General features: G+C 38.0%; 1 protein-coding gene and 1 pseudogene across 2 annotated transcripts in view; one reads left to right on the forward strand and one right to left on the reverse strand.

Annotated features, from left to right (window-relative positions):
* Positions 1–12,112: 12,112 nt before the first annotated feature.
* On the reverse strand, positions 12,113–12,833 carry LOC117025970 (60S ribosomal protein L19-like; annotated as a pseudogene).
* A 10,271-nt stretch (positions 12,834–23,104) lies between these two features.
* Positions 23,105–25,397, forward strand: part of GRB14 (growth factor receptor bound protein 14) — a 115,449-nt gene continuing 113,156 nt past the window's right edge. The window contains exons 1-2 of one of the 2 annotated variants that reach the window (XM_033112858.1): positions 23,105–23,846; positions 25,082–25,214. In XM_033112858.1, the coding sequence (XP_032968749.1) occupies positions 23,656–23,846; positions 25,082–25,214 (324 nt within the window). In that variant the 5' untranslated portion in view covers positions 23,105–23,655. The remainder of the gene's footprint in view (positions 23,847–25,081; positions 25,215–25,397) is intronic. The other variant, XM_033112859.1, reaches the window with a different exon arrangement.

Raw genomic sequence — 25,397 nt, forward strand, 5'->3', positions numbered from 1 at the left:
AGATGACAGAGTAGAAAAACACTGCGCTTACCTACTATCATGACTACATCAAAAATATAACTACACTACAGAATAATCATCATTGAGAATCACCTGAAGTCTAGCAAAACTGAAGCCCTACAACTAAGGACATACAGAAGAAGCCCCTTTGAGACTGGTAGGGCGGGCAGAGATGCGGAATAGGCTTGTCCCACATCCACGTGTGACCATTAAAAATCAGGAGAGATATCAGTTGTGAATGTCCACCCCCAGAGGAATGAGGGGTCCCAACCCCACACCAGGCTTCCCAGCCCAGGGTTCCAGTGCCAGGGAGCGAAGTCCTCATAATTTCTGGTTGTGAAAACCAGTGGCTGATGAAGACTACACTGACTTCAGTTCCAGGTGCTCCTCTTAAAGGGCCCACATATGGACTTAATGCTGACGGACTTACTCGCTCTGAGTTACATCGCAGAGGCAGCAGCTCAAAAGGCACCAGGGACGTATTAGGAGGAACAGAGTTGCCTGGCTTCAGGGCAAGGACTGGGGTGGGGAGGGGCTTTCTGCCAGATGGAGGAACTAGAAGAATCCATTGTTTCTTTGTTGAGCCCTCCCCAGCATGCAGAACTAGGCAACTGCCTTAGCTGAGTCTCCATCAACCTGGTTAACACTGTTTGTTCCCACCACCCTTGATTCTGAGGCTACACCCCACCCAACTAGCAGCCCACCCAAGCAGCTTCCAATGGCTTTTCCATGCAAATATCCTGCTATGGCTCATGGTGCAGACTTTCCTAAAATCTCTCAAAGGTTCACAAAATCCAAACAAGCAGCATCTGGATTTGACATATCCTGTACCACTTGCTGAGCAGACCTAAGCCTGGCACTAGCAGCAGCCAGCCTTGGTTCACAGTTGGGCCTCTTGAGGCACCTCCAAGCACAGTGCAGGCAGCGACCCTTTATGGATTGCTTTGTGCCTCATGCTAGGTGGCTCCGGGCAGAGCACAGGCTGAGGTGAACTTGGCCTGCAGTTGTTCCCCTCCCAGGACACCCTGGGGCTGGCACACCCAATGGCCAGTTTCAGACTAAGCCAAAGCATACTGGCCACCTAGAAGGATGACACATCCAAAGGGAAGACTGGGCAGGCATCAGAGCCCTGCTAAAGCAAATCATGATCCATAGGGTCAGCCCCTGCACAACACCTCCTCCTGTAGTAATGGCCAGTCTTCACAAACCATGAGCTTGAGGGTCAATCCCTCCCACTGATGTGCAAACAGCAACCAAGGCTCAACTATAACAGGAGGATACACACAACCTACACAAGGGACACACCTAGAACACCAGGCTCTGGTGACCAGGGAGACTGAGCTACTGGGCCCCACAGGACACCTACTACATAAGGCCACTCTACAAAGGCCAGGAGACAGAGCAGCCCTACCTAATACATAGAAACAAACACAGGGACATGGCCAAAATGGGGAAACAAACAAACAAAAATTCCCAAATAAAAGAACAGAACAAAGCTCTGGAAAAAGAACAAAATGGAGACAAGCAACCTACTAGATGCAGAGTTCAAAACACTGGTTATAAGGATGCTCAATGTTCTCAAGAAGAACTTCAACACAGTGATCAGAGACATAAAAGTGGAGATAAAAAAATATAAAAAAGAACCAGTCAGAAATGAGTACAATGACTGAAATGAAGAATACAATAGAGGGAATGCATAGTAGGTTAGATGAAACAGAGGTTCAAATCAGAAGTTTAGAAAATAAGGTAATAGAAAATACCCACTCAAAACAGCAAAAAGAAAATAGAATCCAAAAAAATGAGGATAGTTTCAGGGGCCTCTGGGACAACATTAAGTGCACCATCATTTGCATCATAAGGGTACCAGATGGAGAAAAGAGGAAGGAATTGAAAACTTATTTGAAGAAATAATGATGGAAAACTTCCCTAACCTGGCAAAGAAAAGAAATAAACAAATCCAGGAAGCACAGAATCCCACAAAAGATGAACCCAAAGAGGCCCGCACCAAGACACATCATAATAAAAATGCCAAAGATTAAAGACAAACAGAGAATCTTAAAAGCAAGAAAAGAGAAGCAGTTATAGTTACCTCCAAGGGAGATCCCATAAGGCCGTCAGTTGATTTCTCAACAGAAACTTTGCAAGCCAGCAGGGATTGGCATGAAATATTCAAAGTTATGAAAAGCTAGGACCTACAATCAAGGGTACTCTACTCAACAAAGCTATCATTGAGAGTCAAACGACAGATAAAGAGCTTCCCAGACAAGAAAAATCTAAAAGAGTTCATCACCACCAAACCAGTATTACCAGAAATCTTAAAGGGACTTCTTAAAATGAGAGGGGGTGGGGGGTAAGAGAGGGAGGGAAGGAGGAAGGGAGGGAAGGAGGTAGGGGTAAATATGAATAATAAAATGGCAATAACTACATATCTATCAACAATTACTTTTAATATAAATGGGTTAAATGCTCCAATCAAAAGACATAGAGTGGCTGAATGGATAAGAAAACAAGACCTTTATATATGCTGCCTACAAGAGACTTACTTCATATCGAAAGACACACACAGACTAAAAGTAAAGGGATGGAAAAAGATATTCCATAAAAATGGAAACAAACAAATACGGAAAAAATCTGGAGTAGCAATACTTATAAAACAGACAAAATAGACTTTAAAACAAAGACTATAACAAAAGACAAAGAGGAACTTAGTAATCCCACTTCTGGGTATTTATCTGGAGAAACCAAAATGCTACTTTGACCGGATATGTGCATCCATTTGTTCATTGCAGCATATTTACAATGGCCAAGATGTGGAGGCCATTGTAAATAATGAATGGATAAATGGATAAAGAAAAGGTGGTACATATATACAATGGGATATTACTCAGCCATCAAAACAGAATGAAATCTTGCCATCTGTAACAACATGGATGGACCTGGAAGGTATTGTGCTGAGTGAAGTATGTCAGAGAGAGATGTGATTTTGGAATCTAAAGAACAAAACAAACAAAAAAACAAACAAACAGAAGAGAGAGCAAACTCATAGATACAGAGAACATTTTGATGGTTGCTAGAAGGGAGGGGTTTGGAGGTGAGTGAAAAAATGGAAGCGATTAAGAAGTACAAATTGGTTGTTACACAGTAGTCATGGGGATGTAGGGTATAGCATAAGGAATAAAGTCAATAATGTTGTAATATCTATTCATGTTGTCTGATGGGACCTAGATTAATTGGGATGATAGATGGGAGGGGATTTGGGAGGCAGGGTGAAAAAAGGGAATGGATTAAGAAGTATAAATTGGTAGTTACAAAATAGTCATGGGGCTATAAAGTAAAGCATAGGGAATAGGGTCAATAATACAGTAATAACTACGTATTGTGCCAGGTGGGTACTAGACTAGTCAGGGAAATCACTTCTTAAATTATATAATTGTCTAACCACTATGCTGTACATCTGAAATTATTATAAAATAATATTGAATATCAACTACAATTGAAAAATCAAAAAGTGGGAGTAAATGTATAGACAAATAAGAGGTTCAAATTTTCAAGTATAAAACAAATAAGTCTTGGGGATGTAATATACAGCATAGGAAATGCAGTCAATAATATTGTGATAGCGTGGTGTGGTATCACATGGTTCCTGGACCTATCATAGTGATCACTTCTTTAGGTATATAAATGTTGAATAACTATGTTGTATACCTGAAACTATAATATTGTATGTTATCTATATTTTTAATTAAAATATTTAAAAAAATAGTTTCACTCTGAAAATGTGTATAGGTATATAAATGACCTTTGTGATCTTTGAAGGTATATCTTCTTCCAAATAGTCATTTTTTTTTCACAATAGTTTCTCAGTTTAAATTACCTGTAGATTTAGTTTAATCACCCTCAATTGAATAAATAATGTGATTATTTCCCAAAGAATAATATCTAGACTTTATTTTTCAAAAGAAAAAAAAAGCACTTCTGAATCGTCTATGGTAACTATGTATTAGAATATATATCAGTTATAAATACAAAGTCTGGAATCAAACTGCTTGGGATCAAATCCCAACTCAGCCAATTACATAACAACTCTATACTTCAGGTTCTTTATCTGTAAAATGGGTATAATTATTAATTATAATACCTATTTATAGGTATGCTGTGAGGATTAAGTGAGTTAGTGCTTGTAAAGCACTTAGAAATACGCTTGCTACAGAACAAGTACTCAATAAATGTTTATTAATTGTGGCTACAATTACAGTTATATATAGTCATGGCAACATAAAAAATAAATAAATAAATGGAGCCAAATTTTTATTCCATATGTATTTCTTGAATGCCTGGCAGTTCTAGGCACTGAGGAGCTACAGTTGAACAGGCAGACATTCCCTCTGTAACCATGAAGCTCATATTACATTTGGGTTAATAGACAATAAACAAATGAATAAATGGTCAAGACAGAGTCAGACAATGGTAAATACTAAGAAGAAAATAAGATAGGGTGTTATAACAGAGTATTGAGGGGTAGGGAGGCGAGGAAAGACTCTGGGGAGAGGACATGTAAGTAGAGGCCTAAATGACACAAAGGAGCAGCTTTACCCTAATGTGGGAGAGAGTGTCTCAGCAAAGGCCTTTCGGCTGGAGTGAGCTTTGTGTGTTTCTGTTTGAAGGCCAGTGTGATAGGAGCATGGCAGAGGGACAACGAGGAGGGGATGGAAGAGAGCATGGGATGGCTCAGCCCTGTAGGCTCTGGGAAGGAGATTGGGTTTTAATTAAATTAATTAACGAGTAGACCTCCTCACTACCTGGCTTGTTTTTTGTTGTTGTTTTTTAATTCTAGTATTATCTGCACATACTCTGTCTTTGTTTGCTATGTGTTCCTAGGTCGTAGCTTCAGGTCCGTGTTCTCCCCTTTCTTTTGTCCTGGTTGCTGTTGTGAGGAATCCACATCTTATAAACAGGAAGATAATATCTTTGAGGAATTACTTGGAGAAAACACATCTGTTGTGGTGACATTAACCCTATACCTTATAAAGTATATCTGGTCCTCATGTGTGGCTTATTTTGTACCAAACAGAGTACAGTAATGAAACTGAAATCTAAGAAATTTTATTTTATCTTTTATGGTATTGGTACCAGGGCCAATTTATCCATGTGGCACCATACCTAGGGCCCACAATACTTTTAGGGGCTCATAAAAATGTTTTAATTTATCTAAAAATAAAAAAAAAAACAAATAACTTTTAGGTTAGAGAAAACAAATAATATTAATATATTCATTAGGGCCCATGAAAGTCAATGCAGCCCTCCTTGGTGCTTATATGATAACAGATACTAGGGTACTGTTTATTTTATTCTTCAATGCAATTAATACTGTCACAGAAAAACATTTTATTTTGTTTATTCTAGTTTATTAATTTAGTGGACTGTAAAGTATTTGAATGGTGAACCCATAATAGTGAAAAAATTTTGTGTATTCTGTAGGTATATATTTATTTGTAATATATATACAACTATACTATTACATTTTATGAAATATAACATATACTTAGCTATAAATATATAAATAGAAAAATTTGAAGGCTAGATTAAAGATGAAATAATTTTTAAATAATTTTAAAAGTTTTTAATGATACATAAAATCTTTCCTCTTAATAAAGTTATTGATAATTATTTTTAGTGAAAACAATATAATTGAATATGCTGAATTTATATGAAAGTCATATTTTAACATTTAGTGATCTGAGAGTCAAGCTTTTAAACTTGGTTTTAAGGGCTAACATAGCTGAAAAAGATCCTTCACAAAAAAATCTGTATATTCCAATGGAACAAATACATCAAAAGAAGCACTTAGGAAATCATCATACTCGTTTTTCAATCCCATCTACCAATTATGCAAACATTGTATTGCAATTCAGAGCCCGGTATCTTCTTGGGCACAAATCACTTGTTTTTGACACCTAATCAGAAGTTGTTGCGTTGTTATATTTTTAGCAATGAGTTCAAGATCCACTGAAATGTTCATTTAGAAAGTTTTTGGACAGATTATAAAATGTTAGTTATGTTTTAATTAAGAGCAGCTATGACAGTACTTACAGATGACATATTTATATCTGTTGTTAAAGTGCAGCAAAACCACATAACAATGGAAACATCTCTGAAGATTCATTTTTAAAATGCTTTCTCTATATTAATGAGTTTTTCCCAAAGACAGTTAGTGAAGAACTCATTGTTAAATATCAACTTTATCTTGAGGGGATGGATTAAAATATGTATTTTCTCAAAAAATATCTACAAGGTAGCATTTTATTAAGACGCGCCTACTTGTATTGCAGCAAAGTTCAGCAAATTTGGAGCACTAATTTAATTTGTAAAAGAAATGTGTATAACTCACCTTTAATTTCAACAGCAAGTACTTCAATGAAATAACTTGTGCACTTCTTAGTAGGAAAAGACAATCTGGTGGTCATTGCCCTCCTCATTAGAAAGTATTTAAAAGTTATAATACTTCAAGTCATACATTTTAAAGCTCATTTAATGGGACAAGGAAATTGCAGTACATGGCAAATGCTGAAAGGGAACCCAGGAGTGATGGAGTCATTCTCAAAAAACTTTGGATGTCACAGTATGCTCTCAGTATACCCTGCACACATTGTATGATCTATTCCTTGCTGATATACACAAGAAGTGAGGATGCACTGTAAACATCTATATTAAAGACTAGTATGATCAAATTCGTTTTCCAATTTTTAGGCAAGAAATAATTACAGTTGTTTCATCTTCACTATAATGAGTTATATGACTTTGGATACCACTCTGTTAAATTGCCATTGGGTGTTTCTCATCTTTTTTTTTTTTTTACTTTTTATTGTAGTTGCCTTCTCCTAAACATGTTTACTATGATATTGATTCTTTTTCTTATTTTTGCCAATCAAAATGTTCTTTAAAAAAACAATAACAAATAAACATAGATATTACGGACACTTTCTAAATAATCTATGCATTTATACATATTCCTTTCAGGGGTTCTGATATCAGTTAAAATTAATAATAGATATTACTATTGAGGCTTGTTCCAAAGCCTCTGTTTATTATTCAAATAGAACAAGCCCAGATTAGCAAATATATTTTAAAAAGCTGTGAAATATGCAGTCTTACTAAAACTGAGTGAGTAAATTTTGATCTTGAGCAATAAAGTTATTTTTTCATTTTTTGTTTGCTTTCTATAAGAGTATCACATACTGAAACAATAGAAATATTCTGTGTGCTTATCAAAAATATCTGAACACAGAATAGCATCTCTGTGACTTAAAGCATTATGAAAAGACAGAGAAGCATATATTACTTATATGTCAAATTGGAATTTTTAAAAAGTAAAATGACATTATCTAACTTACTAAAGATTGGAAACCAGAGGGTAAAGAGGGATTAGTATTTCCCAGTCAAATATTAGAAAAATAAAAGAGTATATTAATAGCTGAGATTAAAGTCATTCAATTTATTATTTTCAATGCAAAGTATATTATAACATCAATTGCTAATAATTCAATTCATATTTGAATCAAGCAAGTCTAAAGGTTGGCTTAGAATATTCTGGAATGTTTTAAGAATGAATGAGGAATCCATCATCCATTAGCATTGCCTATTACTTTTATTCAAAATAGGGGGTGGAAAGCCTGGGAAAATAAACCAGTTTTGAAGTAGCATTGTAAAAATTGTTTTAAAAGTAAATGGCCACAAAAAATTTCTATTCAGCTCATCAAATTTGCCTTGGCCTAATCCATATTTACCAACTTACTTCCTCCTAGCTATTTTCATCATCTTCTATCATTAAACGAAGACAGTAGTTCTCAGTCTTGAAGCTAGCAGAAATAACCCCCTGAGGGAAGTAATAACTACCTACCTCGTTGACTGCGCCTTCTCTGTCTACTTTGAGGCTTTTCCTTCTTCCTTCTGCCCCCTAAATGTTCCCGCCTGAGGTTTGTGCAAGCCTTTACTCTTTCCTTTTCATACCCTTGCCTCTGATAATCTCATTTACCCCATGATTTCAATTATTGCCTCCCTGCAGGATCCCAAATAAGTGACTCAAGCTGAGACTTTTCCAGCTACAGGCTCACATTCAGACTTTCTGCTGGCCATCTACATGTGGGTATACTGCAAGTAACACAAACTAAATGTCACAAAACCAAAAGCATCATCTTCCTCCATTATCAGTTCAAGTTGTCTGTTTCTATGAATGCTCCCTTTGCCTACCTATGTTGCTTTGAGACTCAGAGCTCTTTGAATCCTCTGCTTCCTCTCTTATGGTCCCATCCTTACTATCGTCACATGCACTGTTATCCATAACATATTAACTAGTCTTCTTATTTCCAACCGAGGAACATGTCAATTTGAAGAATAGCTTTAATTATGTTTCATATCTTCTTTCAAAACCTTTGTTTGCATTGGTTTACTGATGGCTGAATGTTCAAATTTCTTAGTCTGCTGTTCAAGAAGTTAATGATGTTATACTTATCTAGATTCATTGCCCATCATCCTATCACTTATAGCTTATACACAGTTAAATTGTATTACTTAATATTTCCCCAATATAACATGCAGTACCTTGTCCCATCATCTTTGCTGATATCATGCATCCTGTCTCTAGCTTGAAGTAATGCACAGCCTTAAAAACGTAGTTCAAATTGAATCTTCGCTTAGAAGCTTTATCTGATAGATGGAGCTTAGCTATGATCTCTAACTGTTGATTTATTCCTATGGGCAGGCACCATGATGCAATGGAAAGGGTATATGGGCTTTGGAACTTTCGATGTCTAGATTCCAAAATCATTCTGTTAGCTCTGTGGCAATAGGAAAGTTATCTGACTACTTTAAGTCTTGGTTTTCACATCTATAAAATGGGAATAATACAGTTTAACAAGAAGTTCAAAAGAAATCCTGTGTGGTCTCATTGATGTCATCAGGAAAGAGGCCAGTTACATGGCTACCAAGAAGTCTGAGAAGGTAGGATTTGCATTCATTCAGATATATCAAATGCCAACAAAGGAGCAGGTACTTTATAGTGTGATAAACAAGATAAACACAGTCCCTGCCTTCATGGAGCTAACAGTATTAGAGTCTAAATTCACCTCCGCCTAGAATCTAGTCCTCTACTTTGCAGATTCAGACATGACCTGGAATGGATTGGATTGATGGATATGACTCTTGTTAACAACACCCTTAACACTGATGTATGCAACCAGGAAAACAATTTCTTATTTATACTGAAAATGTAACTGTCAAGCAAACTGACCCCTCAACATGGTCTAACCAGGTAGCTGTATGGAATCAGAAAGAGAAGTAGAAAAGATTTAAATGTTTGGTGGACTTGGGTCTGATAGCCAGATGGGTCAATCTCTAAAACAGGAAGATAGACTTTCTTTCTTAATATATGTGTATAAAGAGATCGCACCAGGAATATCAAGTTCAAGAGAATAATACCCAGAATGATACCATTCTCCTACTTTCCTCAATTTCTGAAAAAATTTCAGAATAGAGGCTTCCAACTATTTCTATGGATCTTAAAGGTAGGAATGAAAGTGCTTGCCACAGATCACTGTACAAGATGTTATCTCACAGCGAGGCTGAGGATAATGAGAGAAAGGAATAGAAGTCTGGACTTTTGATCAGGACTTATGAATCCTCAAGTGACAAAGAGAAATCACTGCATAAGAAAGAATGTACTCAACCGAGTATCTTCCATTAGGCAAAATAGCAGCTCAGGGTCAAACATTTTAGCATTGAGCCTAGAATGTCATTATTTCCACAACTACTTTTAAGTTGTGGATTGTAGTCCTATAAAATTATGCGTTTGCCAATCTACTATCTAAACTTGAAGGCTGAGACAAGGCCTGGTTTGGCTTTCCGGTAGAACACCATAGCCAGTAGACAATCCACTCTGCACGTACATTTAAGAAAGGAATGAATGACTCGTCTTACTCTTAAACAAGGGCATGCATGTTATCTAGGCATCATCTGCACGCTGGGCAAACCCCCTTATATAAGACAGATGATGGGGATGGGAAGAGGCCATGCGAAGCAGGCCTTGGTTGGCATGAGACTTAAGTAGTACTCAGGTTGCAGCAGAAGAGAGATTGAACTCTCATCTCTAGTCCCTCCTATCCCTTTGATATTTGAATGTTCAGTAAAGAGAGATCCCCGAGACAAACTGACTGGGCATGGGTAGAAGGGAAAATATAGGGTCAGAATAGCCTTAACAAAATAATGTTTCTCTGGCTTTGTCCATCCCCACTCTGAAGTCCATTTAGCCGTTCTAAAAACTCTAGAGTAGGTAGTAATAATTCTAAGCTGTTAATTATTACTGTCAGGCATCACATAACAATGTTTCCGGCAACAATGGATCGCATATACGATGGTGGTCCCATAAGATTATAACGTAGCTGAAAAATTCCTGTTGCCTGGTGACGTAACCATACTGGAGAGGTCCTAGAGCAGGCATTACTGTTTTGTCCAGCTCAGTCTATCTATAGTAGCACCTGGGGGCGCTCACCTGGGACCTGGGAGCTTCCACAGATGGCTTCCCCTTCCAAACCCATGTGACAACTGGACCAACCCTTATGGTTCCTATTATGATTGCAAGACACCCTTCAGTGATAACTGTTAGTAAACTTGGAAGAAAAAAATAATTTCTTACTTACATGCCTGGGGGTGTACAAGGCAGGCCGGGGGCACAGAGAGAGGCAGAATGAGCAGGAGGCCGGGGCACAGCTTTGATTGGGGTTGAGGTTGGGTGCCAAGAGTTTTACAGATTCACTCTGAATTGGTCAATTTAAAACATAATAATTTAAAGTGTGGGAAGAGAAAAAACAAGTAGCCCCCAAAATCATCAGTTATCAAACCAACCAAGATCTAAAACAAAGGTGTCTCAGTGGGAGAGGCGGCCTGACTCTTAATCCTGGCTCTTTATCAAGTCCAGTGGCTGGCAAGGTGTTTATTCGAGATAGCCTTTGTCGAAGTGGATGCCTCTTGGAAGTGGAGGCCTGGGCAATCGAAGCTTAAGTCAGGCACTTGCTTTACAAAGAGAAGGCCAGGGCTCACACTGCAACTGCGCAAGTGTTTGTGGTGATGCTGGTGTAGACAATCCTACCTTCACCCTGCCAGGCATATAAAAGTACCGCACATACAATGACAGGAGTACGTTATACCATTTAGGTTTGTGTAAGTTCACCTATGATGTTCATACAACAAAGAAATCACCGAATGACTCATTTCTCAGAACATATCCCCACCGTTAAGGAGTGCATCCCTGTGTTGTTATCTATCCATCTATCCATCACTTGGTTCATTCCAAAAACATTTGATTGGGGTTGAGGTTGGGGGTGACTTGAAAACATCCTGCAAGGTAACAATAAAAATAACAGCCACAATGAAATATATGCAGCAAGAAGTCAAAGTCAATTGCTGACAATAAAGAAAGCAAAATAAACGAAAGCCAAGGGTAGTGATCACACACAGAATGCAAACTTTTGGGATCTGTATACATGCTTAAATGTACTACGATATTGACACTGAGACTGACTACACAAGCATTCCAATTTCGCAGGTATGTTCTGATTTCCTTGGAAAATCTAAGTTCCTTAGGATGTGAGCTAAAAGAGAATCTTGAGAAAAAGAAGTGTATGTTAGCATTTCTTTAGTTATACTGTCAGATTTCCGTCAGCCTGAACACATGGCACATTGCTGGTTTAAAAGCTGTTACTTGAAATTTCAAGTCCTGCAGAGTGTTCCTTAAGTGAATTTTCATGTCTATACCTTGCCCCATTTGAACTTTTTGCTTTTGCTGTTTTTAAAGTAACTTAAATGCTTAAGACATTCACTCAAAAGCTAGCCTTTGGTTTTCCTGGCATTGCTGTTTAAATAAGACATACTTAATTTGTTTAATATTTCAAAAAATAATTGATAAGAAGGGAACTACATCCAGTCACTGAAAGTAATAAAAGTTGAAATATAGAATAGCTGCATTTTATACTTTAAAAAGTCAGTGGGAGAAGCTCTGTGACCCATCTGTAGCTGAGGAGTCTAAGAGAGTGCACGTTTTTTTTTTTTTTTTTTAGGCAGGTGAAAGCTATTTTATTGAATGATTGATCCATATACTGGACAATGGCTAGAAAAGCTGAGTTTAAGTACAGGCCACTATGTACAGGTAAAAGAGAGGGAGCTTTATTTCTTGGTCTCTTCTTCCTTGGACAGAGTCTTAATGATTTCCTCCTTCTTGGCCTGGAGTCGCTCTTCACGGCGCTTGCGTGCTTCCTTGGTCTTAGACCCTGCGGGCCTCAGCCTGGTCAGCAAGAAGCTTCTTGCGAGCCTTGTCTGCCTTCAGCTTGTGGATGTGTTCCATGAGAATCCGCTTGTTTTAGAACACGTTACCCTTCACTTTCAGGTACAGGCTGTGATACATGTGGCGGTCAATCTTCTTAGATTCACGGTATCTTCTGAGCAGTCGGCGAAGAATTCTCATCCTTCTCATCCAGGTTACCTTCTCAGGCATTCGAGCATTGGCTAAGTACCCTTTCGCTTACCTATGCCCATATGCCTGCCCTTCCTACGGGCCAAAGTGTTTTTTCGGCATCGAGCTCGGGAATGGACAGTCACAGGCTTCCGGATGATCAGCCCATCTTTGATCAGCTTCCGAATCTGCTGGCGGGAGTTGGCGTTGGCGATTTCATTGGTTTCATTGGGGTCCAACCAGACCTTCTTTTTGCTACAGCGGAGGACACTGGAGGCAAGCCTCTTCTGAAGCCTGAGCATACTCATGGCTGCGGCCGCAGCAGGGAAAGGGCGAGAGCGCACGTTTTTGATCTAATAAAGGCAGGGATGCACAGGTGTGTTGATAGGCACTCACTAAAAATCACGCTTCCAGGGCTGGAGAATTAAGCATGCACTCGGGAGTACTGCTGTGGTTTTCTTTTCCACTTAAAAAAAATTATATTGTACTGAATGTAGCTCATAAAAATGTCATGATAGTTTTGGAGTCACACATTTCTTCCAGCAAAGCAAGAGCAACACTGGGAGGAATATTATGCATTTGCTGAAACACTTGTAGTAATGGGACTTACTTGGGGCCCTACAGGAACTTCTAACCATGCAAAATTTTTACATAAATCGGGTTGAGCCTCTGAAGGCTGTCGTAGGAGACAAACGAATAAATGTAGAAGAAGTACAGGTAGCTTTGCATGTGAACTCAGTTATTGCTCCTAGAAGTTTCATTTTAAATTAAGCACAAAGATTATTTAAAATGGCCATTCATGGCAGAGGGCCACTTATCAGAAGGTAATGGGATCCCCAATAGAGTGTGTTCTTAGAAAGTAGGTCCTGCACTAGCTGACCACAGCACCACCCTTCTGTCTGAAAAGAACTTAAATTGTTAGTGTTACCCTCCTGTGCTTTATGTTACTCCGGTGTGGACTTAATCTTTTAAAAGTCACTGAAAAAAATATGGCTCCTAGATTAGATGGAAGATGCGTAAGCCTTTCCCACAATTACAAATTGCTTTGCTAGCAGAGCTAGCTGTAAACAAGGGGGCTATAGAAATCCTGTCTAAAGGAATAAAATATAATAGGTTAAAATTTGATGAAAAGACATCAAATACAGCATTTATTGATTCTAGAGGATAGTAGGAAGGCTGAGCAACTGTTTATACTCTTGTGAGGGCTACGACAATAGGGCATTATCAATGCAGAGAAAGGAGACCTGGTGAACACCCGTTGATTTAGGATGCACTATAGCAGTAATGGCAAATCAGAAGTAGGTAAGTCTTTTAGGGCCCCTAGAGCTCAGCTTTGCATCAGTTCCAGATGAGGTAACTCCAGAGTGCTCATGCTCTAGGAACCAGCAGAAGTAAATATAATCTTTTCTAAAGGATGCTAGCATCACCCTAGGCCTTCAAATATTTCTTAAAGTTATGAAAATACATAACCAGGTGCTCAAAGAGAAAATAAGACATGAATAAAATATAGCAGAAAGAGTAGACACACAGTGGCTTCAAATATTGGCATTATCAGTCACATATTCTAAATAACACCTATTATTTTCAAGGAGAGGAAATAAGATTGATAATTTCAACAAGGAAGATAACCAAAATTATGTATTTTTGTTATGGGTTTATTAATATCTTGGACTCAGCTGAATAAAGATTTGTCAGGAAAAAAATACCTAGAATAAAGCAGGAAGAAATTAAAAAGTTGATAATACATGAAAAAGGTTAAAAGACAAGTAAGGTCTAAAGTGTGTATAATTAGGATCCCAGAAAGGAAGAAAAGAGAGAAAGGGCAAGAAGCACAATTTAAAGAGATAATGGCTGAAAACATTTCCAAATTGACACACACACACACACAAAATTATGTCACTATTTAAGAGCACTTACAAATTGTAAGAGAAATAAATACAAAGAAATCCTGATGTAGGTACATCACAGTAAAATTGCTGAAAACCAAGAAAAAAGGAAATCTTAAGGGAGTTGATAGGGGTCAAATTACATTCAAAATTAATGACAATTATACTGAGTTGATTTCTCAATATAAACAATTAAGCCAGAGCAATTCAGGAATATATTTAAAGTGTTGAATGAAAGCATTTCCAACTAAGAATTGTATAGCCAAAAAAAATCATTTAAATATGAAGGTGAACAGAAAAGAACATTTAAGAAAATCCTACCCTTCTTCATAATAAAAACACTCAAAAATTTGGAATGGAAGTTAACTTTTTCAACTTGATAAAAGCGATCTGCGAAAACCCACAGCTAACATCATATTTAATGCTGCAGATTGAATATTTTCCCCTAGATAAGAGACAAGACAAGGATATTTGTTTTCACTACTTATATTCAACATTGTATTGGAGGTTCCTGGCCAGGGCAATTAGGCAAAAAGAAAAGAAGAAAAAAGAGAGACCAAAAAAAAAAAGTCTCTACTTTGGAAATGAAGAACTAATATTGTCTCTAATTGCAAATGGCATGATATTGTGTACATAAAATACTAAGGAATCTAGTAAAATAAAAACAAAACATTATTAGAACTAATAAATTAGTTTGGCAAGATTGCAGGATTCAAGCTCAATGTACAAAAATAAATTTTATTTATATAAACTAGAAATGAACAATACAAAAATGAAATTAAGAAAACAATTCCATTTACGTTAACATAAAAAAGATGAAGTACTTAGTAATAAATTAAGGAGTACAACATTTATAATCTGGAAACTGCAAAACATTGTTGAAAGAAACTAAAAAAGAGCTAATGATGAGAGATCCCATGTCTATGGATTGGAAGACAATATTTTTAGGAGGACAATACTTCCAAAATTGAACCACAGATTCAACGTAATACCTATCAAAATCTCAGCTGGCTCCCTTGCAGTAACCGATAAGCTGATATCAAAATTCAAGAGGAAATTCAAGGGACTCAGAATAGCTTAAACAATCCTAAAAAAAGAACAAAGTTGTTCTCACAATTCTCAATTCCAAAACTTACTACAAACCTACAATAATAAAAAGTATAGTACTAACATAAGAAAAACATAGATCAGTGGAATAGATTAGAAAGTTCAGAAATAAACCTTCATATTAACAGTCAATTGATTTTTGACAAAGATTCCTAGACAATTCAATAATAAAACAAAACAAACAAATAAACCACCAAAAAACAAAAACAATAACTAGTATTTTCAACAAATGATGCTGGTACAACTGGACAGACACATGTAAAATAATAAAATTGGACTCCATTCTTACATCAAATACAAAAATGTATCACAGACTTAAATGTAAGGGCTAACACTCTAATATTCTTAGAAGAATATATAGTATATCTTTGTGACCTTGGCCTTCTTAATGGTGACACCAAAAGCACAAAGAGTCAAAAGAAAAAATATAGGACTTTATCAAAATTAAAAACGTTGTGATTTAAAGATGTCAAAAAATGAAATGACAACCCACAAAATGAGAGAAAATATTTGCAAGTTACAAATCTTACAATTGACTTGTATTCAGAATATGTAAAAAAATTTTACCAGTCAATAATAAGAAGACAAACGACCCAATTAAAAAAATGAGGAAAGTTTCTGAACAGACATGTCTCCAAAGAAGATATATAAATGGCCCATAGGCACATGAAAAGATGTGCAATATCATTAGCCACCTGGGAAATGCAAGTCAAAACCATAATGAGATTGTACTAGGGACCCACTGAGATGGCTATAATCAAAAGACAGATAATAACAAGTGTTAGTCAAAATGTGCAGAAAGTGGAATTCTTATACATTACTGGTGGGAAAGTAAAATGGTGAAGACACTTTGGAAAATATTCTGGCAGTTCCTCAAGAGATTAAACATAAAGTTACCATATGGCTCCGCAATTCCAAACAGGAATGCAAACATATGTCCACACAAAAACTTGTATGCAAATGTTCATTGTGGCATTATTCACAACAGCTAAAAAGAGGAAACCATCCAAATGTCCATTAACTCATAAATGGATTAAAAAATATATATTAGGTCTGACACGTAAATTTGCGAACTCATCCTAGACAAAGTGCTACATACTTCATTGCTGAATATCACTATGGTCACCTTCGAGGTACTCCCCTTGGGAAGCTATGCACCAACACCAGCGCTTAGTCCACCCTTCAAAGTAATTTTGGAGCTATTTTTCTGGAATGACCATCAGAGCTATCATCATATTACACTTGATGTCCTGAATGTCATCAAAATGTCTTCCTTTCAATATTTCCTTTATCTTCAGGTAAAGAAAGAAGTCACTGGGGGCCAGATCAGGTGAGTGGGGAGGGTGTTCCAATACAGTTATATGTTTACTGGCTAAAAACTCCCTCACAGACAGTGCTGTGGGAGCTGGTGCATTGTCGTGATGCAAGAGCCATGAATTTTTTGGCGAAAAGTTCAGATCATCTAACTTTTTCATGCAGCCTTTTTAGCACTTCCAAATAGTAAACCTGGTTAACTGTTTGTCCAGTGGTACAAATTCATAATGAATAATCCCTCTGATAGCAAAAAAAAAGGTTAGCAACATCTTTGCAACAAGTTCGCAAACTTAATTGTCATACCTTGAATCTTGGATAAAAACCAAATGAGCAAAAAGTCCTAATCACATGTCATTTAGAAAAGACACTTCTAAAATAAGGAGATAAAACGATATTGACACTGAAAGTGTGGAAAAAGGTTACTTACCATAAAATATCAGCCAAACTGATTAATGTAGACAAAGACTTGAAGGCAGAAAAGTTACTAGAGATAAAGGAGGACACTTAAAAATATTAAATGCTTCAGTTTACCAAGGAGACCTAATAATTTTAAATTTGTAAATTAATATACTAAAATTAACCTCTAAAATATAACCTTTAAACATACAAAGCAAAAATAACATATAAAAATGAAAAGCCTACCATCATAGTGGGATATTTTAATATAATATCTCTCAGGAAATGATAGAACAAATAAAATCAGTACAAATACAGAGAATTTAAACAACATTGTTGACACATTTGACCTAAGTGACATATTACATATAACAATGAATCTACCTGCGGAACGCACCTTCTTTTCAACCACACACATAATATAAATATTAACCTTATGCTGGGCCATAAAGCTAGTTTCAACAAGTTTCAAAAGACTGAAATCAGAGAGTATTCTGTGACAACAAGGTAATTAAACGATATATTTAAAAAAGAACAAAACAAAAAGACAGTAGAAAAGTCTCTACTACAATGGAAACTATAAAATATTCTGAACTGAATGATAGTGAAAATACAACTTATTAAACTCGAGGGATATAGCTAAGGTCATACCTGGAAAGAAATATATGTCTTAAAATGTGAATATTAGAAAATATGATGAGCTAAATATTAATGAGCTATAAGCATCCATGTCAAAATTTAGGGGGGGAAAAGAACAGCAAATAAAAACAAAGTAAAAGGAGGAAAACAGAAAAGGTAAGACTAGAAATAAACAAGATAGAACAAACAAAGTAAGGTCATTCCTGAAAAGCTTTAAAATTGATAAATTCTGGTGAATATAATAAATGAAAAAAGAGAGAAGGCACAAATAAATATCCAATGTTAGGAATAAGAGCAACACAATGAAGCTTTATGGTACTAAAAGTTAAGAGGAAAATATGAATAATTTTGTACTAAAACATTTAAAAATTTCAATGAAAGATACATTTCTAGAAAATATTGTTTGTCAAAATTGACACTAAAAGACATAATTCAGAATATTCCTCTTAAATTATGAAACATTGAGTCATTTATTAAAAGCTTTCCCACAAAGAAAACCACAGGGCCACATGGCTTTACAAGTAAAGTGTATCAGCTATTAAGGAACAAATAACCCCAATATCATGTACTCTCTGATGAGGCCATCACAACCCTACAACAAACCTCATAAGAATATTACAAGAAAGGAAAATTATAGGCCATTCTCATTTATGAACATAGGTGAAAACATTATACACAAAATACCAGCAAACTTATCAAAAATATATAAAAAAGAATGAGTAGGGTTTATTTTATAAATGTAAGTTTAGTTTACCATTTAAAAAAACAACATAATTAACTACTTTAATAGAATGAAGGAGGAAAACCATATGATCAACTCAGTAGGTGCAGAAAAGCTGTTTAATAATATTCAATATCCATTTGTGATAAAATTCTTAGCAAATAAGAAATATGAGGGAATCTTCTCCCCTTAACTGATAAAGGGTATCTATAATAAAGGTATGACAGTATTATATTTAATATCTATCCTTTTGAGGTCAGAAATAAGACTAGAATCTTTTGTACTGAAATTCCTAAGCCGTATCATAAGACTAGACAAAGACATAAACGATATAAAAATTAGAAAGACAATAAAGAAAACCGTCATTAATTATAGAATGGTCATGTATATAGAAAACCTAAAAATGTTTTCAGTTAAATTTTTAGAATTAAAGTGTGAAAGTGTGGATTAAAAAGATCAATACAGAAATCAGTTGTTTTTCTCATCACAACAAATGATAGAAAATCAAATTTTAAAAAGTTATCTAAAATAGTATAAAAAAATAAAAAGAAAATAAAATAGTATAAAAACATCAAATATCTAAGGACTTGTCTAACAATACGTATGTGCAAGGTAACTATGCAGAAAACCATAAAACATGATTGCAGCAAATTAAAGACACAGTTGACTTTGAGAAAATCCATGTGTAATTTTTGACTTCCTCCAAACTTAACAACTAATGGCCTATTGATGACTGAAAGTCTTACTGATACCATAAACAGTAGATCAATACCTATTTTGTCTATGCATTATATACTGTATTCTTACAATAAAGTAAGCTAGAGAAAAGAAAATGATGTAAGAAAATCATAAGAAAGAAAATATACTTATTGTACAAATATTGTACTATACTTATCCATACTGTCCATTCACATCGTCTGTTTTAGGCTACACAGTTCTTCTGGGAGTTTTTTCAAATTGTTGATTGAAAAAAAAACGCGCATAGCTGGACCCACACACAAAAAATCAGTCTCAGGTGATCAGAGATTTAAATGTGAAAGGTAAAACAATAAATTTTTGGAATATTTAGGGAAAATTTCTAAGCAGTACATAAAACAATTATAAAAAGATAAATTTGCTTATATTGTACTTAAGAACTTCTGTTTATCAAAAGATACCATAAGAGGTCTAAGATGCAAGACACAGAATAGTAGAATATGCTTACAAAAGGTAATTAAAGAGCTGGTAACTAGAATACAAATAGAACTCCTAAAAAAGAATAAGAAAAAGACAGACAACCCCATCATGAAAATGGGTGGGAGGCTTGAATTAGTCCTTATCAAAAGAGGATGTCTAAATGGCAGACAATCATGTGGAAAGGTGCTCAACCTCATTGAGTCATAAAAAAAAGTCAAATTCCACCATGAGATACTGCTATACACTCACCAGAATGTCTATTGTAAAAATCCTAATAATATTCCGATTTTCAAGGATAGAAGAACTTGGGAAACTTATGTATAGCTAGTGGTGTGGAAGTTGGTATAATTAATTTATTTTACTATAAGACCCGGTTTTATTTTACTATATGACCAGGTATAATAATATAATATAATACAATAAATACCAGGTTTTACATTAATTTTTGCTTCAAAAGATGCATTAGAGCTGATTGTCCAGCTAGGTCTTATTTTCGGGGAAACATGGTATCACAACCTCACAGTGTTACTCGGGTATATAGACCATCCAGAAATGCATGCACTTGTGTACTAAGAGAAGTGTGCCAAATGCTCATTGCAGCAGTATTAATAATGGTCAAAAACTGGAAATAGCCGAGATATTTTTCAGTAGAATGGATAAATTGTGGTATTTACATACAGTACAATGAAAAAACTGCACCAGCTTGTAAAAGCATGGAAGAATATCGTGAATAATATGCACAAGGGTCATACTGTATGATTCCATTTATATAAAGGTCAACAGCAGACTAACTACTCTATTGTGCTTAGGGATGGATACTTATGGTTCTGAGTCGATTGTTATGAAGATCTGGATTGGTGGGAGGGGCTTTTGGAGGAATAAGAGTAATGCTTTCGTAATCTGACATCAGTGTTTGCCTTGTGGTAAGTCATCACGCAATTTTGTTTGTGAACTTCTTTTCTGTATGTGTATTATCCTTCCCAATATAAAGGGTTAAGAAATTTGATTTGATAAGAAAGGGAGAGTAAAGCAAGGACACATTTTTCTTGAGAGCTAGGAAGGCTAGGATCCCTGGGGAGAGACAGGTGAGGGAGGCGTAAAGGGGCAGAAAAGACTCATAGCGGGGGTGGAGCCAGGAGACAAACTGCTTCCTTTGGAATTTTATAGGCTTAAGGTAAAAGGAACAACAGCCACTCTGGGAGAACTTGTTGTTGGGTACCAAGATATTTGCCTTATTGTTTCAGCAAACTTTGTCATGTATGGGAAGAAAAATCTCCTTTTTTAACTCTCCTTTTGATAAAAGAATGTCTCTGCATTCTCTTAGGCTGTGCTAGGTCTGATAGTCTTCTGCACCTTTTACATCGCATAATGCTTTATTTAGAATCATTTTTTGTAAACCTCTTGGATTCAAAAACTAATTCTTTTGTTGGCTTGCTTAAAAAATGTGAATGAGCTAATTCTAATAATTCTTGGTACAAATCCTCAAGGTATCTGGGCATAAATTAAATATTTAACAATAGTTTACAAGACAAAACTATTTAGGTTCTCATTCCTTAGAGACTTCTTTTCTTTTTGGCCCCTGATAACTGTAGGTATTATAATTTTTACCCATAGGGATTAGAGGAGGAGCATAAAGCCTGTAAATGGATACTCCCTGGATTTTTACTAAGTGAGAAAATGCCTGGAGAGGGGAGACACAATTGAGATCTCATTCCAACCAATGAATACTTTTTCTTGAAGTTAAAAATTTATGCTGGGAAGTAGAGCAAGATACAATATTTACAATACTAGAAAAAGTATTTCTAGTGATTCCAAAGATATACACAGCTGTCACCTATCATTTAACAAAAAAGACCAGCTTGCTGTGTGTGTGTGTGTGGGGGGGGGGGGGTTGTTGAAAGTAGGGAGGAAAGAAACTTCAGTCATTGACTCTCCGGTTAGAATGCTCAAACGGTATCATTTTTAGAGGAGAAATGGCTGCCTGCAACAATTGGATGAAAATAGAGATGTTGATGATGATGATGATGATGATGATGATGATAAAAGTTTATTTCTTTCGGTACGTCTTTAGTTCAAATTATCCGCAAATACGCGTACATAACTCTTTTTCATTTTACTGGAATGACCTCCACATATCTGTACGCTTTTACATTTCATCGTTTATAAACCCATAGAATCCAGGCCATAATTCAGGGAATTGGATGTGAGTGAGGGCTTTGCTTGGAACACAGCATCAAGAGATGTTAGCTATCCTCATTAGTATTATTAATTTTAGCACTCAGGAGAGCTACTGTTTTGTCCTGGCTTGGCAATTACATTGTTATAAAGTATCCTGGAGATCACACCCACCGTGTGACCCTGGCCAGTACGTACTGCTCTTTATTGGGTCTTAATTTTGGCATCAGGAAAATGAAAAACTTGGATTTCATAAGCTCTTTGACTCAGATTTTCTGCCTCCATGGAGCTTCCCCTAGTTTCTTCCCTGTAAACTCTGGGAGTTAGTAACCCCGGAGTGTCAGCTGCGGTTGGTGCCATTGCATGGTGTGTGATGGGTGGGAGCGGTGGGGTGGAGGGAATGCACGGATATGGAGGGGGTTTTGCGGGTTTCTTCAGGAGGTAGTGTTTGCCTTTCCTGGGTAGGGGTTGTAAAGGTTAAGAAAACCTGGTGAAATGGATGCCAGGGACAAATGTTACCTAATTTGGTCAAAGAACAAAGAGTGTGTAAACCATTTGGAAATCCTCAGCAGTGCACTGGGATGGGGGCACTACTGGAAGAAACATACTATCACCCAGAATTTCAGAGTAGGGTCGCTGCATTCCAGAGGGTGAGCATAATGTAATTACTATTTCCAACAGTCTGGTTTGAGAAGGAAACTGGGTTGGAAGCTTGACTGCACCAATTACTAGTGCTATGTTGCAGAAGGTACTTGATGGCTTTGTTCCCCAATTTCCTTATCTGTAAAATGGGGTACATATCTAACTTATGAGGTTGTTGTGAGAGGGGATAGAAGGCAGAGTGGGGACTCATTAAACGAGAGCTGTTCTTACTAAAAGAAAATTAATCATTTTTCTAATTCTCAAGACACCATCAGGCTTACTCATGCCTTGCTAAGAATTCTCAAACATCTCAGTTTTCTGTACTGACTGTACTCCCGGCTCCCCCCCCCCACCCCCATTTCCCCCACCCCTGTCACCGGCTACGGAGTGGAAGGAGGAAAAAGCACGTGGGGACGGACTGGGGCAAAACTAGCCCCACGGCCCCTTGGCCCCCTGGCTTCCTGGCACGGTGGGGCCTGTCATGGCGGCCCAGCAACAGCTTAGGTGATCTCACATTGCAGAGCAGGAAGAATGGAAGGGTCGGGGGTCAGCGCAGCCCAGACCACCTACCCCGCCTGCGGTCCGCCAGGCTAGCCGGGCGCGAAAGCCGGCTCGGCTGGGTCCCCGCCTCCAGCGGCGCGGGACCCGCCTGGACCCCGCGCTCAGCCTCGCGCTCCGGCGCCCACCTGGAGAGGCGGCGGCCCGGGCCTCGGGCGCCGGCAGCGGAGGGCCCAGCGCGGGCGGCTGGGGACCGAAGCCAGGGCCCTCGAGCGCCCCGGGCCCCACGCGGGGCCCGCCAGGCGCTCGGCGCCCTCCCCGCCCCCTCCGCGCGTCGCTCCGCCGCCCGCCGCCCGCGGCCCCCACCCACCGGCCGCTCCTCCCCTCTCCCCACCCTCCTCCTCCGCCCCCTCCCCTCCCCCGCCGCCTCGCCGACTGCTCGGCCGAGCGTCTCAGCCGCCCGGGCCCGGAGCGCAGGCGGCGAGGCCACCGCACCTGCAGCAGTCTCGGGCCGCCGAACAGGCACCTCGCCTCCCGCCACCCGACCTCCTTCTCCCCTGCGCCGGGTCTCCCATGACGCCGGAGCCCCCCGACCGGCCACAATGACCACTTCCCTTCAAGATGGGCAGAGCGCCGCGGGTAGGGCGGCTGCCAGGGACTCGCCGCTGGCCGCCCAGGTGTGCGGCGCTGCCCAGGGGAGGGGCGACGCCCGTGACCTGGCGCCAGCCCCTTGGCTGCACGCGCGAGAGCTCTTGCCCCCTCCGGACGGGACCCGTGGCTGTGCTGCAGACAGGTAGGCAGCCCTCCGAGGGCGCGGGGGAGTGTCCTGGGTTGGCAGCCGGCGAGGGGGTGAGGAGGCGGTCCTAGGGGGTGAGCCATGTGCCCAGAGCTGGGCCAAGTTTGTGAAAGTCTCTGAAGACAATTCCCTTTGAGCTGGCTTCACTGGATCAGCAGGACATTGCGATCTCGCAGAGCCTTATAAATAGCATCACCGTTTCATTGAGAGCTCCCGGTCTCTCGCTTCTATCCATCGGTGTGAACTAAGAGGCCAAGCTCCAGGCTGACCACCCATCATGGCCCTGCATTTTGAAAACAAACCTTTTTTATTTTATGTATTTAAAAAATTGTGGCATAAATGAGTTCACCTCCTACATAAAGTCTTATAGCGACCGTGGAGAAGCAAAGCACAGATGACTTTTGAGCAGTCTTGCTGTTCAACACGAAAGAACAGAGGCTTTAAAAGGTTTCCCAATCTCCACAGCATTCAGCACTTAAGTGCCTTTAGAGTTAACAATTTTGCACATACTTTAGGAAAGAAAAAGGCTGCAACAATACAAAAATGTATAGTCCTTTATAGTCATACATTTAAATGGTACTTTTCCCCAGATTTTCAAAGTCCTTCAACTTCACTAAAGTTAAAATTACTCTGCAGTGGACTAGAGTACATTTATACTAGTTCTATTCACTTACCTCCTCAAAAACACTGCCTTGTGATTTAGTATCTATAAGCACTTGAAACATCAACAGACTGTGTGTGGGCAACATTGTGAATGAAATTTGAAGTGAGATGAACCACAGCTATAATTAATAAACCATAACTTCCAAAAGTGATTAGTAAAATAGCATAGGGATGGATTCGCTAAATTTCTATAGACCTTGTCAATTTAATGGATGCATAACAATATCTAACTCCTCAGGACGATTCTTGCATCAGTTATTATTACAGTATGTATTTTGGCTTCAGGAAAATTATCAAAGAGCTGGAAATGGGGTTTCCATGCCTGGTGACTTTTTAAAGGCCCAAAACAAAAACAAACAAAAGGATAGGATACTATAGATGATTGATTTAGATCAATGAACGTATTTTATTTTGACCCACAGAAAGTACATTACAGACCTTGGCTGTATACTTTATATGATAATGTTGTTGCAGAGTGGTACATGTTAGCCTCAACTTTTTAATCCTCACAGCAATTACATTTTACATTCTGTTTTATGTAAATTACATCCTATGTTCTCTTGGTGTAGGAGAAAAAAGAAAGATCTTGATGTTCTGGAAATGCCGTCTATTCCTAACCCTTTTCCTGAGCTGTGCTGTTCTCCATTTACATCGGTGTTGTCAGCGGGCCTGTTTCCCAAAGCTAATTCAGGGAAAAAACAGGTATGCATTTAAAACTTTTCTGATTCAGAAATCTTAGGAGTTCTAAATCCATTCAGTCTTTTAAGATATTCAGTAACCTACAACATTAACAAAGGATAAGCATGGCCTATTTTAAATAACTCTTTTGACAGACATAGTTCTTTGGCATTATTTTCCTTTAAGGACTTGTTTTCCATAGCTGTG

This window comes from Rhinolophus ferrumequinum, chromosome 8 (genome assembly GCF_004115265.2).
Source record: "Rhinolophus ferrumequinum isolate MPI-CBG mRhiFer1 chromosome 8, mRhiFer1_v1.p, whole genome shotgun sequence".
Lineage (NCBI taxonomy): Eukaryota > Metazoa > Chordata > Mammalia > Chiroptera > Rhinolophidae > Rhinolophus > Rhinolophus ferrumequinum.